A 17,941-nucleotide genomic window follows, 5' to 3' on the forward strand; every position below is an offset into this window, starting at 1 on the left:
TATCATAATATTGAGCAAGATTTCTGGAAGAGGCATTATTTTTGGTAGTACATAGACATATTGCATACTCACTGCAAATACTGCCAAGTCAAAGGACTGACTCTCTGCTGATTTATTTGTTTAGAATTTATCTCCAAAACCAGAGAGTATGTTTCTTTATAGCAGGAACCCTTTCTCTTTTCATCATTGCTGACTTCTGTGTATTTCAAATAAGTGATTATTAAATGTATGGGTGTCTTTTGGCCTTTTGACTACTTTTAGACTACTTTTCTTTATGGAAGATCCACTAAGATTTTGAGAAAGAACCTCTTACTTGTAGCACCAAGCAAGTCATCTGAGTGGAAATAGAATTTTCAGGGGAAACTTTTTGTAAGATGAGCTCAATACATATTTTTGAAATGTTTATTTTGTGTAAGCCACTATAGAACATACACTGAAGATTTTCTTAATGACATAATAAATTAATTTGTAGTTTATGTTCACAATTTTATTTCAGATCCTGTTCTCCCAAGCTCTTCTCTCTGAAACAGGTCTTATGGTAGGGTAAATGGGACACACTAACAATGTAACAGAATTTGTCCTTCTGGGCCTTACTCAGAATCCTGAGGGGCAGAAAGTATTATTTGTCATGTTTCTACTCATCTACATTGTGACTGTGGTTGGCAATCTGCTCATTGTGGTTACTATCACTGCCAGCCCCTCTCTGGGCTCACCCATGTACTTCTTCCTTGCCTTTCTCTCACTCATGGATGCTGCTTATTCCACTGCAATTTCCCCCAAAATGATTTCAGACTTACTCTGTGACAAAAAGACTATTTCACTCCCAGCTTGTATGGGCCAGCTCTTCATAGAACACTTATTTGGTGGTGCTGAGGTCTTCCTCCTGGTGGCGATGGCCTATGATCGCTATGTGGCCATCTGTAAGCCACTGCACTACTTGACCATCATGAATCGACAAATCTGCATCTTGCTGCTGGTGATGGCCTGGGTTGGAGGTTTTGTGCACTCAGTGGTTCAACTTCTCTTTGTGTACAGCCTCCCTTTCTGCAGTTCCAATGTTATTGACCACTTCATGTGTGACATGTACCCATTACTGGAACTTTCCTGCACTGATACCTATTTTATAGGCCTCACTGTGGTTGCCAATGGTGGAGCAATCTGCATGGTCACCTTTATCCTTCTACTCATCTCCTATGGGGTCATCCTAAACTCCCTAAAAACTCACAGTCAAGAAGGGAGGCACAAAGCTTTGTCTACCTGCAGCTCCCACATCATGGTGGTTGTCCTTTTTTTTGTCCCCTGTATTTTCCTGTATGTTAGACCTGTTTCCAACTTTCCCATTGATAAATCTGTGAGTGTGCTTTTTACAGTTATCACTCCCATGTTGAATCCTTTAATATATACCATGAGAAACTCTGAGATGAAAAATGCTATGGGAAAACTCTGGTGTAAAAATTTAACCATAGGTAGAATATGAACATGTCATCCACACTGAACAAATTTGTTGATAATTCTGAAAAGACAGATGGAAAATTCTCACAGGTGATTTGGTCAATTCAATGGAATCTCTGAGGATGCTTTTCTTTATTGATGTGAAGGCATCAAAACAGTAAATTATCCTTTGAGGTTAAAATAAATCTAATAGAAAAATTCTGGAGGCTGAATAAAATTTATATGTATTTGTCCTGTTTTAAGTAAAAATAAAACTAAGCTTACAATATCACTTTATTTTTATCAGTTTATGTTAAAGAGGGACTAGAAGAAAGTATTTTTTTCCCTTTTAAAAGATTAAAACAAGTTACTTCTGAAATTTAATAACATCCCAATTAAGAAAGCAATTTGGCTAACAGAACAAATTTCTGAGGTGAAGAGAGTGTTTTGTTTGTTTGTTTGTTTGTTTTTAATTTTCATGTCCTTTATTCTATGAGCCCAGCAGCTTTCTTTAACTGCATTCTGCAGTTTGTGTTTTAGATTACTTCTGATCCTTGGCTCAGCATCTATGCATTTGCATCTCAGTTTATTTAGTTGGAAAATTATATTGTGCTTGGTAAGAAACATTATCAATCAGCAATTTTGTTAAATGGGCTATTTTTAATCATTGAAAACTATGTTAACCCATTCTGTAAGCAAATTTTTATGTTTTCCACACTAGTTATTAAGTGCATGTTTTACATCCTTAAAACAGGTAAAGCTGCTTTGCCTCCATGATGCTGAAATGTGGATAAAGAATATATTATTTTGCATAAGTAGTGTGTTACTTTTAAGTTGTATTAAACATAAGTAGTTTTTACTTATAGACATAGTAATGATTTGCTTAATAAGAATTATGTTTTTCAGTTTTTTTTTCAAAATAATTGTTTCTCAGTATCCTGGAACATCACCAAACCATGAAGTTGAAAGAATTTTTTTCAGTGTAATCTGGAATAATCATCCCTATTTAGCAAGAGTTTACTTTTCTAATAAAAAAAAATTGAGCTTTTCTTATTTTTAAATATTGTTATTTAATTTTCATACATATTCAATAATATCTGAATTTATTTATACATTTTTAGCCTCTTACCTAGAATATTATCAATATCACTGAAACTCCCTGTGTGCATCTCCCTAACCCATTCCTCTGTCTCTCCCCAGAGGTAATCCAAATCCTGAAATGTTCATTAATGATAATTAAAAATAGTTTAACTTCATATGCATGTGTTATTAAATTATATTGTTTAGATTTTTTAATTCCCTGCCTTTATTAAAAGTATATTATGTACTACTTAGTTTTCTGCATCTTCTTTTTATCACTCAGTGTTAACTTTCTGTGATTTGATCATATTGCTGCATGTCACCCTAGCCCAGTCATTTCCCCTGCTGTAGATTATTCCATTGTGTGGATACATCACAGGCTATGTATCTGTTGTCTGGTCAGTGGTCTTTGGGTTGTTTCAAGGTTTTGCTATTGCACACACAACTGCTCTGGACATCCTGAAAGAAATCATTTTGTGTAAGTAGGGTGTTTAAATGTTCACTTTTACAGATGGTTGAATTTTTTTTTTGAAGTGTTATAATCATTTACATGCCTAAAAGCAGTATATAACTGTTCCATTAGTCTTTATCCTTAAAATACTTGTCAGATTTGTTATACTTTCACTGATCTGATAGGTATAAACATGTGATTTCTTTGTGGTTTTAGTTTACATTCCTTATTATTATCAAAATGGGCTGTTTTTTTTCATATTTAATGGACATTCATTATTTTCCTTCTTCTATAAAATATGTATTCATGTCTTCTACCATTTTTTCCTATTATTTTTAAGTGGTTGAATATTTTTAGGAATCCTTATAATAATTCTTTTTGGTTTATATGTTTTGTAAAAGTCTTTTCCCAGTATGAGTTTTTTTTTCTATTGACATTTTTTGTCATTTTTATTTGGTGACTAAGAACTTCTTAATATCATCAAATTTCTCAGTCTTTAGGTATATAGTTATCACTTCTATGTATTAATTAAGAAATCTTTTTTCTACTTTAAGGCCAGGAAAATATTCTATATTATCTTCTAAAGATTTCAGTTTATTTTTTTCATTTTTAATTTTGATGTTTGAATAAACTGACCATACAAGTTAAATTATATATTGTGGTACAGAAAATACAGGTTTTGCACCAAATAAACATCTCTTACTTTGGTATCACACAGAAGTTGTTGTTTTAAAACACAGACAGTATTGTCATTTACCCTTTAGTCTGATTTGCCTTAGTCCTAACCAGTTCAGCTTCATTCATACCTCTAACTGAGGTTTGAACTCTTTTTCAGGTTTTTTAACAGTTGCTGTATGGGGTAGTATTGACATTCATGGCTGCCAAACTCTAGCTGTATATCTCAGGTGTTACATAGATACCTGAATTTCTAGGGACCAAACATTATACACAAAGAGGTCAGCATCTCAGAGTTTAAAGGCAACCATTACAACTCAGGAATAGGTGTGACTTCTGTAAGAGTTTACAATCTAGGGACCTTTACAATAAGCCTTTCCCTGATAACCTATGCTTTAAGATTCAATTCTCAGAGTTTTGTACATTATGGTTAGTCCATATCAGTGAGGCATTATAATGTTTGTCTTTCTGTTTCTGGCTTATTTCACTCAAAATGCTGTCCTCAAGGTCCATTGATACAGTTGCATGCCTGACAGCTTCATTCTTTTTTGCAGCTGCTCAATAATCTATTGCACACATACACCACAGTTCACCCTTCCATTCATTAGTCCATGTACCCTTAGGCTACGTTCATCTATTGCAAATTATGAATACTGCCACCATAAACACAAGCATGCAAAGTTCATTCTTATCCCTGCTCTCAGTTCTTCCAAGTATATACCCCTTAATGGGGTTGGAAGACGTTATGGCAACCCCATACTTAGCTTTTTGTGCAACCAACACACTGCCATCCAGATGGGCTGCACCATTCTTCTGCACTAACAATGAATAGGTACATCCCTCTCTCCATATTTTCTCCAGCAATTGTATCATCCTGTTTATTTTCCCCCTGCAATTTATTGAGGTATATTCACAAACTATACAGTCATCCACAGGGTGCAATCAAGTATTCAAAGTATCATCATATAGTTGTGCATTGATCACCACAATCAGCCATTGAACACATTACTCCAAAAAATAAAATAAGAATAATAAAAGATAAAAAATAAAACAAAATAAAGTACAATAAAAGGTCAGATAACACCGCCACCAAGAATCCCATACTCCTCACTTGTATCCCCTCTTATTGACATTTAGCTTTGGTATATTGCTTTTGTTACGATGAATGGAAGCATATAACAATTCTTATTAATTTGCCCAAGGTCATATAGCTAAGTGGTAGAATTCCAACACAGGCCATTCTAGTAAGTATGAGATGATATCTCATTGTAGTTTTGATTTTCATTTCCATAATAGTCAGTGAAGTTGAGCACCTTTTCATATATATATATATATATATATATATATATATATATATTTTTTTTTTTTGTTAGCATATATTTTTAAGCCATTTGTATTTCCTCTTCAGAAAAGTGCCTGTCCATCTCTTTTGCACATTTTTAATTGGGTTGTTTGACTTTTTGTTGTTGAGTTGCAGGATCTCTTTATATATTCTGGATATTATATCCTTATCTGGCACATGGTTTCCAAATATTGTTTCTCATTGTGTAGGCTGCCTTTTTACTTTTCTGACAAGAGTCCTTTGATGCACAAAAGTGTTTAACATTGAGAGATCTCATTTACCAATTTATTCTTTCATCATTTGTGCTTTGGGTTTATGGTCTAGGAAACCACCTCCTATCACAAAATCTTTAAGATATTTCCCTATATTTTCCTCAAAAAATTTATGGTCTTAGCACTAATGTTTAGGTCCCTGATCCATTTTGAGTTAAGTTTTGTATAAGGTGTGAGATAGGAGTCCTCTGACATTCTTTTGATATGGATATCCAGTTCTCCAAACACTATTTAAGTGGCTGCTCTATCCAGTTTGCACTGGCTTGACCAACTTATCAAAGATAAGCTGTCTGTAGATGAGAGGGTATATTTCTGAACACTCAATTGCTTCCATTGGTCAGTATTCTGGTTTGCTAGAGCTGCTGTTATGCAAAATGTGAGAAATGGATTGGCTTTTCTAAAGGGGATTTATTATGTTACAAATTTACAGCTCTAAGGCCAAAAAAGTGTCCAACCTAAGGCATCAATAAGAGGATAACTTCCCTGAAAAAGGCCAATAGTGTCCCAAACATGTCAGCTATGAAGACTTGTGGTTGGTGTCCACTTGTCCTCTCCTTGCAGGTTTCATTTCCAAAATGATTTTCTCCAAAATGTCTCTGGGCTTCTGTATTATCTCCTCTCTCTCAGCTCCTGGGTGTCATTGCTTCTTTCTCCAAGGACATTTCTCTCTAAGCATCTGAGGGCCATCTGTTAGCTTCTCTGGGGCTTCATCTGGGCTTCATCTCTTAGCTTAGCATCTCCAAACACCCTTCTGTGTGCATCTTTAAGTGTCTGCAATTGTCAGCCTCTGTGTCAGCTCTTGAGCTCTCTTAAGTACTAACAGTGAACCAATCAAAACTCACCTCAATGAGTTGTGCTCACAGCTCCATGGGAAAAATTTAATCAAAAGTCTCACCCACAATTAAATGAGTCAATTCTCCATGGAAACACTCAATCCAAAGTTTCAACCCCAAAATACTGGATTAAAAGATCATGGTTCTTCTGGGGTCCATAATCATTTCAAACCAGCACAGTTAGTGTGCAGGTTTGAATCTATTATGTCCCCCAGAAAAAGCCATATTCTTTGATGCAATCTTGTGGGGCAGACATATTAGTGGGGATTAAGTTGGAACATTTGGATTAGGTTGTTTCCATGGAAATGCACCCCACCCAACTGTGGGTGATTACCCTGATTGGATAATTTCCATGGAGGTGTGGACCCACCCATTCAGCATGGGCCTTGATTAGTTTATTGGGGCAATACATAGGCTCAGGTACAAGGAGCAAGCTTGCTACAGCCAAGAGGGACACTTTGAAGATTGCACAGAAGCTGAGAGAGTAGCTGCAGATGAGAGACACTTTGAAGATGGACATTGAAAGCAGACTCTTGCTCTGGAGAAGCTAAGAGAGGACAAACACCCCAAGAGCAACTAAGAGTGACATTTTTGGGGAACTGCAGCCTAGAGAGGAATGTCCTGGAATAAAGCCATTTTGAAACCAGAACTTTGGAGCAGACACCAGCCCCATGCCTTCCCAGTTAACAGAGGCTTTCTGGATGCCATTGTCCATCCTCCAGTGAAGGTACCTGATTGTTGATGCATTATCTTGGACACTTTATGGCCTTAAGACTGTAACTGTGCAACCAAATAAACCCCCTTTATAAAAGCCAATCCATTTCTGGTGTTTTGCAATCTGGCAGCATTAGCAAGCTAGAACAGTCAGTATATCTGTCTTTATGCTAGTACAATGCTGTTTTGGCCACTGTAGCTTTGTAATATGCTTTAAAGTCAGGTATTGTGAGACTTCCCACTTCATTGCTCTTTCTCAAGCAGGGCACACTGCCCTTCCGAATAAATTTGGTTAATTGTTTTTCTTTCTTCAAAGTAAGTTTTTGGTATTTTAATTGCTATTGCATTCAATCTATAATCAGTTTATGTATAATTGATATATTCACTATATTTAGTCTTCAACCCATGAACAGAATATGTCTTTCCATTTATTTAGGTCCTCTGTGATTCCTTTCAGCAATTTCTTGCAGTTTTCTGTGTATAGGTCTCTTGTGGCCTTGGTTATGTTTATTTCTAAATATTTGTTTATTTTGGTTGCTATTGTAAATGGAATATTTTTCTTGATTTCCTCATGTTGTTCATTACTAGTGTATAGGAACACTACTGATTTTTGCATATTGATCTTGTACCCTTCTGCTTTGCTGTATTCATGTATTAGCTCTAGTAGCTTTTCTGTAGATTTTTCAGGATTTTCTACGTATAGGATAATGTCATCTGCAAACAGTGAAAATTTTACTTCTTCCTCTCCAATTTTGATGCCTTTATTTATTTTTCTTGCCTAATTGTTCTAGCTGGGACTTCTATCATGATGTTAGACAACATTGGTGACAGGGGGCATTCTCTTCTTGTTCCTGATCTTGTAGGGAAAACCTTTATTCTTCTGCCATTAAGTACGATGTTAATTGTGGGTTTTTCATGGGTTGCCTTATCATATTGAGGAAGATCCCTTCTAGTCCTATGCCCTTTATCATGTTGATGAAGTTTCCTTTTATTCCTATTTTTCAAGTGTTTTTTTTAATCAAGAAAGGATGCTGAATTTTGTTAAATGCTTTTGCTGCATCAATCAAGATGATCATGTGGTTTTCTGACTTTGATTTGTTATCATGGTGTATTACATTAATTGATTTGCTTGTGTTGAACCAGCCTTGCATAACTGGAATTAATCCCACTTGGTCCTGGTGTATAATTGCTTTAATGTATTGCTGGATTTGATTTGAGAGCATTTTGAAAAGGATTTTTACATCTGTATTCATTAAAAATATTGGTCTATAATTTTCTTTTATTGTAGGAAGTTGTCTATTTCTTCTAAGTTGTCTAGTTTATTAGCATATAATTGCTCAGAGTATCCTCTCAGTATCTCCTTTTTACTGCAGATTTAGTAATCATATCCCCATTTCCATTTCTGATTTTATATATTTCCCTCATCTCTCCTTTTTTTCTTTTGTTAGCCTAGCTAAGGGTCCATTGATTTTATTGATTTTCTCAAAGAACCAACTTCTGTATTTGTTTTGTTTGTTTGTTTTTATTCTCTATTTTCGTGTTCTTGATTTCATTGTTTTCTGCTCTAATCTTTTTATTTCTTTCCTTCTGTTAGCTTTGGGGTTACCTTGCTGTTCTTTCTCTAGTTCCTCCAGATGCACTGATAATTCCTTGATTTTTGCTGTTTCTTCAGTTTTTAGTATACACATTTAGGGCAATAAATTCCGTCTTGATGCTCAGGAAGAGGATTGCCACCCCAGGACTCAGAGAGGGTGGAGCACATTATCAAGGGATTGGGGAGAGCCTGATCACCACCCCACTGTTTGGAGAGGGGAGAGCCTTTGACCCAGAGAGAGTCTGAGTGGCACCCCAATGTTTGAGGAGGGTGGGGCCAAGAAGGTGCTCTCCCTAGTGTGTGGATATGTTGAGCACTTACTCCAGTGTTTGGAGAGAAAAAGGTTGCTGTGTAAGCCTTTGGAAAGCGTGAGACTGCCACTCTCTCAAGCCCCAAGGATAAAATGTTATTCTCTGGATGACTCTCAGAATTTGAAATCTAATGGAGTTTGTCTTGTGGGTTTTAGGAACTGTTTTGGTCCCTTAAACCCTGTTTTCCTTTCAGGTTCTCCTTATAGCAATGCTAATGTTTATCCTATGACTATCCCTTCTTTGTATATTGGAAGCAGATAACTTGTTCTAAATTCCACGGGTCCAGAGCCAGAGGGAAAATTTGCTTTAAGAGAGAACATGCTTGTAGCTGATTTTGATGGGATCTTGTATTTATCTATTGTTACTGAAATCATGTAAGCTTTTTTGACATTGTGTGGAGAGGAATGTATATTGAATATGGAAAGACAATGTCATTTTGAGGTCCAGGGGGTGGAGTGTGCCAGTTTGGATGTATTCAGTCCCCCAAAATGCCACTATCTTTGATGCAATTTTGTGGGGGCAGATGTATTTGTGTTGATTAGGTTGGAACCTATTGACTGTTTCCATGGAGATATGACTCTATCAACTGGGCAGGACCTTTGTTGATAGTTTCCATGGAGGTGTTACCCCACCCATTCAGGAGGGGTTTTAATTAAGTCACTGAAGCCATATAACAGAGAAACTGCAAGTGACATTTTGGAGCTGCAGCTAAGAGAGGACAAAACACACCAATAGCAACATTTAGGAGAACACCAATTTGAAATGCAACCTGGAAGCAAGTGGATGCCAGCTATGTGTCTTCTGAGGTAACAGAGGTTTTCTGGTTACCAATGGCCATCTTCCAGTGACGGTACCCAGTTGTTGATGCCTTATCTCAGTTTATGACCTTAAGAATGTAGTTTGGAACCCAATAAAGCTCTTTTATAAAAGCCAATCCATTTATGGTATTTTGCATAATGGCAGCAATAGCAAACCAGAACAGTTGCTATAAACAGAAAATATGTATATTCCTGTGAAGGCAAATCACTGCCTCTTTTATAGTAGACTGGGTCTAATATAATAAAAAATGACACCAGATATCTGATGGTCCCCTGGTGACTGATGCTTTATTGGGTTCTTTGCAATGGCCTCTACTGGTGTTGAGCATTCTGTTGCAGAGTTTGCCAGATCAGCCTTGGTTAGAAGAAATCTATATTATTGAGTCTTTTAATAATATTCAACCGACCTTAGAGCCATTTTGTATATTGGTCCATTTAGTAAGCTTTAAGTGGCTTGGAAGACTAATAGTCAGATATAGACCATGTCCTCAACTTGATCATTTTTTCTTCTCATTGATATATTTTGGCAATTTATATGGAATACAAATAAAATTATATATTTTGTCCAATTAGAGAGGTCTATAAACTGCCATATATCTTACCATATATTGCCATCAATTTTTCCATTTGAAGAAGAAGAAAGATCCAAACCATGAATGGGTACATCTATACTTAAATCAATCTCCTCTCTGCAAATTTCAAAACCATATATACTTGTGCTGGTTTGGATATATTATGTCCCTCACCATACCATGTTCCTTAATACAACTTTGTCAGGGCATATTTATTAGTCTGTTGATCAGGGTGGAAACATTTGATTAAATTATTTCCACAGAGATGTGGTCCCTGCCCATTCAGGGTGGGTGTTAAAATCACTGGAGCCTTAAAAGATAACTCACAGACAGAAGGAGCTCAAAGGCTCAGAGCAGCTGAGAGAGACTATTGGAGAGATGCTTGGGGGCTGACAGAAGCTCATAGATGCTTGAATTTGTGGACAGAAGGATGTTTGGAGATGCTAAACTAAGGACACACAGGAGATAAGACACAACCCAGGACCAGCAGATGCTGGCCATGTGCCTTCCCAGCTGACAGAGGTTTCTTGGATGCCATTGACTTTTCTTCAGTGAATGTATCCTCTTTTTGATACCTTAGATTGAACACCTTTATGGTCTCAGGACTGTAAATTTGCAGCCAAATAAACACACTTTATAAAAGCCAATCCATTTCTGGAATTTTGCATAATGACAGCATTAGCAAACCAGAACATACCTTCTGAAATAATGCTCAATTTTGATATTTCTCTTCACTCTTCCCCTTCAAGACCACCCATGAGTGTGACTGAAATGCAACAGTGTCTTTTGCCTGAAGTCAGAACACCATGTAAACTCATCCACATAGGTCATGCTTGCATCCCCTTTAAAAGTTTGGCTAATCAGTATTAGGCTATTCCTCATGAGCACCTATGTATGAATGAGAGAGAGTTGATGAAGTAGCATGAATATCCATATGGGAATTTAAGCCACATGGTCAAGCAAATTACTTGTACATTATGCATCTGCTCAAATCTAGATTTATATAAACTATTTCCACTTAAAAATAGAATGCAGCTATACACATATATTTTATGATTTTTGGATAAAGTAACATACTTAATAATGGAAATTTTGTTTCTTACAGTTACTAGTAGTCTCATTGTTTAATTCAGACTTTACTAAGGCCAGTTAGCAATTAAAATACTTCCAGATAAACAAAAATTAAGCAAAATAATTGACAATGGACTTGACATACAAAAAATACAAAAGGAAGTGTTTCTGGCTGAAAAAAATACATTAGACAGAAACATGAATCCAAATGATTAAATAAAAAGCAGTGATATAGGTAACTACATAAGCAAATATTTTAAATATGCAACTCTTCTTATATGGTTTAAAAGACAACTGCATTAAACAATAAGTATAAATCTCTATAGATGGCCTTATAATTTACAAATATATAATTTATATGACAATAATAGCACAAAGGAAGTGAGAGGAATGAAGCTATGTAAAAGGAAAATTGTTTTTATTGAAATATAATTAACAGAGCAAAATATTCTACATTCTGAGGTGTATAATTCAGTATATATATATATATATATATATATATATTTCTTTTAGTATGCTCACAAAGTGCTCACAAAGACCATCACTGTGATCTAATTTCAGAGGATTTTCTTCACTCTCAAAATAAATCTTGTACCTATTACCAGATATACTCCTTTTTTCTCACTCCCACCCACCCTTGGCAACCACTGATCTACTTTGTTTCTCTATGGATTTGCCTATTTGGGTAATTTCATATAAATACAATTATACAATGTGTGACTTTTGGGTCTGATTCCTTTCATTTATTATGTTTTAAATGTTCACTTATATTGTATCATGTATCAGTACTTCATTCCTTGTTTATCAATGAATAACATTATGTTGTGTGGATATATGACATTTCATTTATCCATTCATCAGTTGATGGCTATTTGGATTGTCTCTATTTTTGGCTATTATGAATAATGTGATAATGAATTTTATTTGCAGACTTTTGTGGACATGTTGCTCAATTCTCTTCAGTGGAATTGCTGGATAGTATGGTAACTCTACATTTAACATTTTAAGGAACTTACAAGCTACTTTCCAAAGTGACTGCACCATTTTGTAACCCAACCAGCTATGTATGAGAGTTCCAGCTACTCCACATATTCATCCACACTCATTATTGTCTGTCTTTTAAATTGTAGCCATCCTGGTGGTTGAGATGTGCTACCTCATTTTGGTTTTGAATTGCATTTCCCTAATGACTAATAATGTTGAGCATCTTTTTTTCTGTGCTTATTGGTCCTATGTATATTTTCTTTTGGGGGATGTCCATGTGAACCCTTTACATCCTTCACATTTGTGTTATTTCTTTTTATATTTGAATTGTAAAACTTCTTTATACATTCTGAACCCAAGTCCCTTATCAGGTCTATAACTTGTAAAATATTTTATCCCATTCTGTGGGTTGATTTTTCACTTTCTTGATGATGTTCTTTGAAGTAAAACAGATTTTAATTTTGGTGCTGTTCAATTCATCTAGTTTTCTTTTTGTCATTTGTGCTTTTGTTTTCATATCTAAGAAACCACTGCCTAATCCAAGGTCACAAAGGTTTACTCTTCTGTTTTATCTCAAGTGTTTTATCAGTTTTACTGTCACCTTAAAGTTTTTCTTCCACTGGAATTAATTTTTGTATATAGTGTGAGGTAGGGATTCAACTTTCTTCTTATATATGTGGATATCCAATTTTTCATTTGGGAAAGTCTATTCTTTCCCCAATTGACTTTTCTTAGCATCCCTGTCAAATCTGAATTGGCAATATATGCAATGGTAAAAATTCAGACTCTGCAGTATATTCCATTGATCTATACGCTGAGCCTTATGCCAGTGTCAAACTGTTGATTACTATAATTTGTAGTTTGAAAATAGGATGTTCTTTTGAAGATTGTTTGGCCATTCTGGGCCCCTTGAATTAGACATAATGACTCTTATGTGAGTGGGTATATCCTAAGATCAGAGCCATTTTATTGCATAAACAGAAAATTATCAAATTCAGTGATACTCATACAACACAATAGCCTATGTGTCCATATTCATATTTCATCAATTATTCATATAAGATTCTATATAGGAATTTTTTTTCTGGCTCAGGATCAAATCCAGAATCATACACTGCATTTGTTTGCTTTGCCTCTTTATTTTATTTTAACCTGTAACAGTCCTTCAGGCCTTCTTTGACTTTTATTACATTAACAAATTGCAGAGTATCTCCTATACACTTTGTTGAATTAATTTCGAACTGAATTTGATAATTTCATTTTGATTAGATTCAGGTTATACATATTTCATAGGCATGCTACATTGTGACTCATCTTTGTCTGTGTCTGATTACTACATCTAATTGAAGTAAGAATTCCATATCTCTCTGATATATTCTCCCACTTACAGAACTTTAACTTTGGTATAATGCCTTTGTTACAATTGATGGAAGCATATTGCAATGTTAATGTTAACTAAAGACTCTAGTTTGCATTGATTGTATTTTCCCCCAATAGCATCACATTTTTAACACCTTAAAAAGTTGACATTCTCTCTTTGTCTTTGACATTTGACAATCTGATTATTATGTGTCTTTGCATTGGTATATTCAGATCTATCCTACTTGGGATTCACTGCATTTCTTGGATCTGTAATTCATAAGAGATGGGAAATTTTCAGTGATTATTTCCTCCATTATTCTTTTTGCCCCTTTTCCCTTCTCTTCTCTTTCTGGGACTCTCATGACATTGACATTCATGTGCTTCATGTTGTCATTTGGTTCCCTGAGATCCTGGCCATATTTTTCCATTCTTTTCCCGATCTGTTCATTTGTGTGTAGGATTTCAGATGTCCTGTTCTCTAATTCATGAATCTTTTCTTCTGCCTCTTCAAATCTGCTGTTTTATGTCTCAACTGTGTTTTTCTTCTCTTTTATTGTGCCTTAATCCCCATAAGTTCTGCCAATTGTTTTTTCAAACATTTGAGTTCTGTGTCTTGTTTACCCAATGTCTTCTTTATATCCTTAACATCTTTTGCCGTATCTTCTCTCAACTCATTGATTTGATTTTTAAATTGATTTAGATTTGTTTGATTAATAATTAGTTGTTTCAATTCCTGTATCTCAGTTGAAGTGTAAGTTTGTTCCTTTGACTGGACCATATCTTCATTTTTCCCTATGTGATTCATAATTTTTGTTGTCTGTGCATTTGGTTTCCTTGATCACCCCAATCAGATTTTCCCATACCAGATGGGCCAAGGTCTTAGGAGAAGGTTGTATTCAGTATCAGATTTCCCTGAGGGTGAGACCCAGAAGATTGTGAGGATTTCCTGTGAAGCCTCTAGACTTTATGTTTTTCCTATCCTGCCCAGCAGTTGGTACTTGCCATCCCATAGCTCCCTACTGGTGTAAAGAGATGCATTCCCTTTAATTTTCAGCAGAGCCTGTCCCATCCAGGGGCTGATGTTTTCAGAAGCCAAGCTTAAGTTGTTTCTGGTTTTCCTCCCCCAGGCCCTGGGGTCTGAATTCCCTGAGGGAGAGCAGTATTCCTCCTTTGTCTCTCTGACTCTGTTAACTCCACCCTTGCCTGGATCAATGCTGACAATTGAAAATGCCTCAGGCTTTCTCTACTGAGCTACTTAGGATGAGAGAAAAAAAGAAAGAGATAAAGCCCCTTTCAGAGCCAGTCCCTATCCCCACCCCTACCCCCAGTTTCCCTGGTCACCTGGTTTTGGTACCTGCTTCTCTGTGCTACTTTTCTTGGAACACAGCTGTTTTCCAGTATTCTGAGCTCAGCTGTCTCCAGAAGCCTCAGTTTTTAATTATTAATGTATTTTTTTTCCAGTCAGCCCTGTCTCCTCTCTGCCAGGAGGAACCTCAGTTTCCTTTCCTGCTTTCTCTAGGTTTATCTGTGCTTATAGCTTTTTTCAATAGGCTAAATTTGTTAATTGAAATCTCAGTTGGGGCTTGGTTGAGCTACTTTCCCTTGCTCCAGGCAACCTGCTTCTGTTTACACAGGGTTTGTTTCAGCTCAGCCTGCCATGCTGGTGGGGGCGGGGTGGCAGCTCCAAAATTTGGGGAGACTTACAATTCTATGCTACAATCTCAGTCATTCCACCCATCCCAGTCTGATGTGTAATATGTGTTCAGTCACAAATGTCCCTTAACAGTTGTTCCAGTCTATTTACTAGCTGTTCCTGGCTATTTACTAGTTGCTCTAGAGGAATGACTAATTTCCACACCTCTCTATGCTGCCATCTTGCCCCACCTCTCTCCTTGGATATTACATAATTGTCAGTTATATTATTAGTCATGAACCATATTAAAACAGTCATATGAAAAGCTTTAAAAAGTAACCAAACCAAGTTCATTTATCAGATTATCTGGCTCATTGCACTATTGACTAAAAATGCTATAGAAGTTTCATTTTATTGATTTGGTCAGTTTAAAGTAATAATGACATTTTAGATTTGTTTGATTCTTTGTAAGTATTCTCAAAAATGGAGAGCTTACAAATTTGAAGTCTCATTGTTCCTATCAACAGTATATTCTTTGAATCAACTCTGAATAATTCTATAATCCAGTTACTAGTTTTTGAAAGTTGAAGAAGATAGTCATTCTTTCTGAAGGCCTAAAGAGATATAACTGTGTGTGACAAAGAATTTCCAACTCCAGAGACTGAGTGTTCCTGGTTTTTTATCTACAGTTACATCAGAATCATTGTGGTGGCAATTGTGTATCTTCCTCAAAATAAGCCATCAACTTTCAGGACCAAAGACAGACTTTGACGAAGCCTGGATTTGGAGAAAGTAATTGAAAGAGAAAAAAAAAAAAAAACCAAGGTAACATATTTACAAAACTTTTCACTGATTTGATAATAGGGCAAAATATATTTGGAATAAATTATATATCTTAAGAAGCAGGTTTTATCATTCGACATCAAAGGTTTTATGCCAGAAGCTCCAAGTATAAGATATCATGTGCAATTTCTCTATTTTATATATCATTGTAATAAGTGCAATGGCAATTGTTTTCTTTGTATTAGTTTTTAAAATACATATCAAGTAGGGAAAACAAATACCATAACATAACATAAAATATAACATCATAACATAATATAAGTGACATATATATTGTCTTCAAAACAACACTTTTGATGTATAAATTAATAGCCCCTTATTACAAACATGCAAACTGGGGTTCAGAAAAATTCAGTTACTTGCTAAACTCATGAACTTATGCTTGCACCATTTTAGAAAGGGAATTTTAGTGTCTGTAGAAATAGAAATAAAAATTTTTAAATGGAAGATCTGGGTTAATTACATGGGTATTTACTTATTTTCATGGTCTTTAAAATATTGTGAATTAAACTAGAAATATCATATCTTCAACATAGTTGACCCCTACATGGATCAATTTATAAAAAGATGATCCCTAATATTAAATTTGTTTGTTTGTTTTTAAGTTCAAAATGTTGTACTGCCATCACCATCATTCATGACTACAACCTTTCCACCATTGCAAACAGATTCATTTAGTTTTAATGATAAATTTTAAAAGATGGAGTGAGGTGTGGAGAAAGGCTGCCAAAAGGATTTCACACAGTAATAGGAATGGTAGAGGAAAGAACAATTGCATGAAGTGACATCTCAGTCAACCAAACCATCTCACATAGAATTCTCCTTTGAATGATTAAGGAGGAGAGTGGGATTTGGGGAAATTCATGTAAGACTAATTGTAGAGATATAGCACTAAAGTTACATGGGGAAACACCTAACAGGAAAGAATAACTCACATTTTTTTAATTCTTATTATTTGACAGACAGTTTTCTAAAGTTTTTAATTTCTTTATCTTATTTAAACCTTAAAACCACTTTAGGGGTTAAGTGCTGTTATAATCCTCATTGCATAGATGTTGTTCAGTAACTTACCCAAAGTAACATGGTTGGTAAGGGCAGATTCTCAAATTCCAATTACAAATCAGAATTTAGAACCTGAACTGTCAAAAACTACACCATACAGGAATCCTCATCCGTCCTTGAAAAACATAACAAAACAAAAACAAAAGTAACAAAGACTATTAACAAGATAGGCAATTCACCCTCTCTAATTGTAGGTCTTCTATATGTGTCTCAAGAGTCCATTCAATCACATGCAGAGTTTAGAGGCAGTATTATTTTTCCTTTTCTATGAGGAAGTTGACTTGGAAAATATGGTATTTTTAAAATAATGAGCTTACTATGTGTTTATTAAAATCCAGAAATTTTTGATGTGATATTTTGGTGTTCATTGTGCAATCATTTAACAAGAACTATTGCTTTCAGGGGAAACATTGCTTTTACTATAAAGAGAATTTAATAGACTTGTATTTAGGCATGGATTGTGATGATATGTTCTCAAAGGATCTGGATTAGCACTCCAAATTGCAGTCTATAATTTCCAAAGCCTTACCGACTGAAAGTGTTTCCCATATTTTACACCTTGCACTGCATATCAGTAGCTTGTTTTTCTACCCATATATTCTTGAGTGTGACATAATGTTGACCTACTTAATTTATCTTATTTTAAGGGATTCATATTTTTGGGGGGTTCCTTAATGATTTACTTGTTCTTATTGAATATTTTAAGAAATTTGAAAAATCCAATATGTGTTTAAATTAAATACATTTATTTTTTCATAAAATACAATATTGCTAAAATACAGACTATCATTAAAATAGTCAAATTAATAGCTTTCAATAGTTTAGAGTAATAATTATGGTCCTAAAAATCTTTGCCAATAATCAAATATTTACTGAGCACTTACAATGCATAA

General features: G+C 35.2%; 1 protein-coding gene across 1 annotated transcript; it reads left to right on the forward strand.

The window, feature by feature from the left end:
• The first annotated feature begins 547 nt into the window (after positions 1–547).
• On the forward strand, positions 548–1,477 carry LOC119538121 (olfactory receptor 4A16-like). Its single transcript, XM_037840859.1, has one exon. It carries the CDS (start codon positions 548–550, stop codon positions 1,475–1,477), a length of 930 nt encoding a protein of 309 aa, XP_037696787.1.
• Positions 1,478–17,941: the final 16,464 nt, after the last annotated feature.

Source organism: Choloepus didactylus, chromosome 6 (genome assembly GCF_015220235.1).
Source record: "Choloepus didactylus isolate mChoDid1 chromosome 6, mChoDid1.pri, whole genome shotgun sequence".
Taxonomy (NCBI): Eukaryota; Metazoa; Chordata; class Mammalia; order Pilosa; family Megalonychidae; genus Choloepus; species Choloepus didactylus.

Excerpts from the sequence above, each read along its gene's own strand:
- LOC119538121 (XM_037840859.1), top strand. The coding sequence starts at position 548 with ATGGGACACACTAACAATGTAACAGAATTTGTCCTTCTGGGCCTTACT.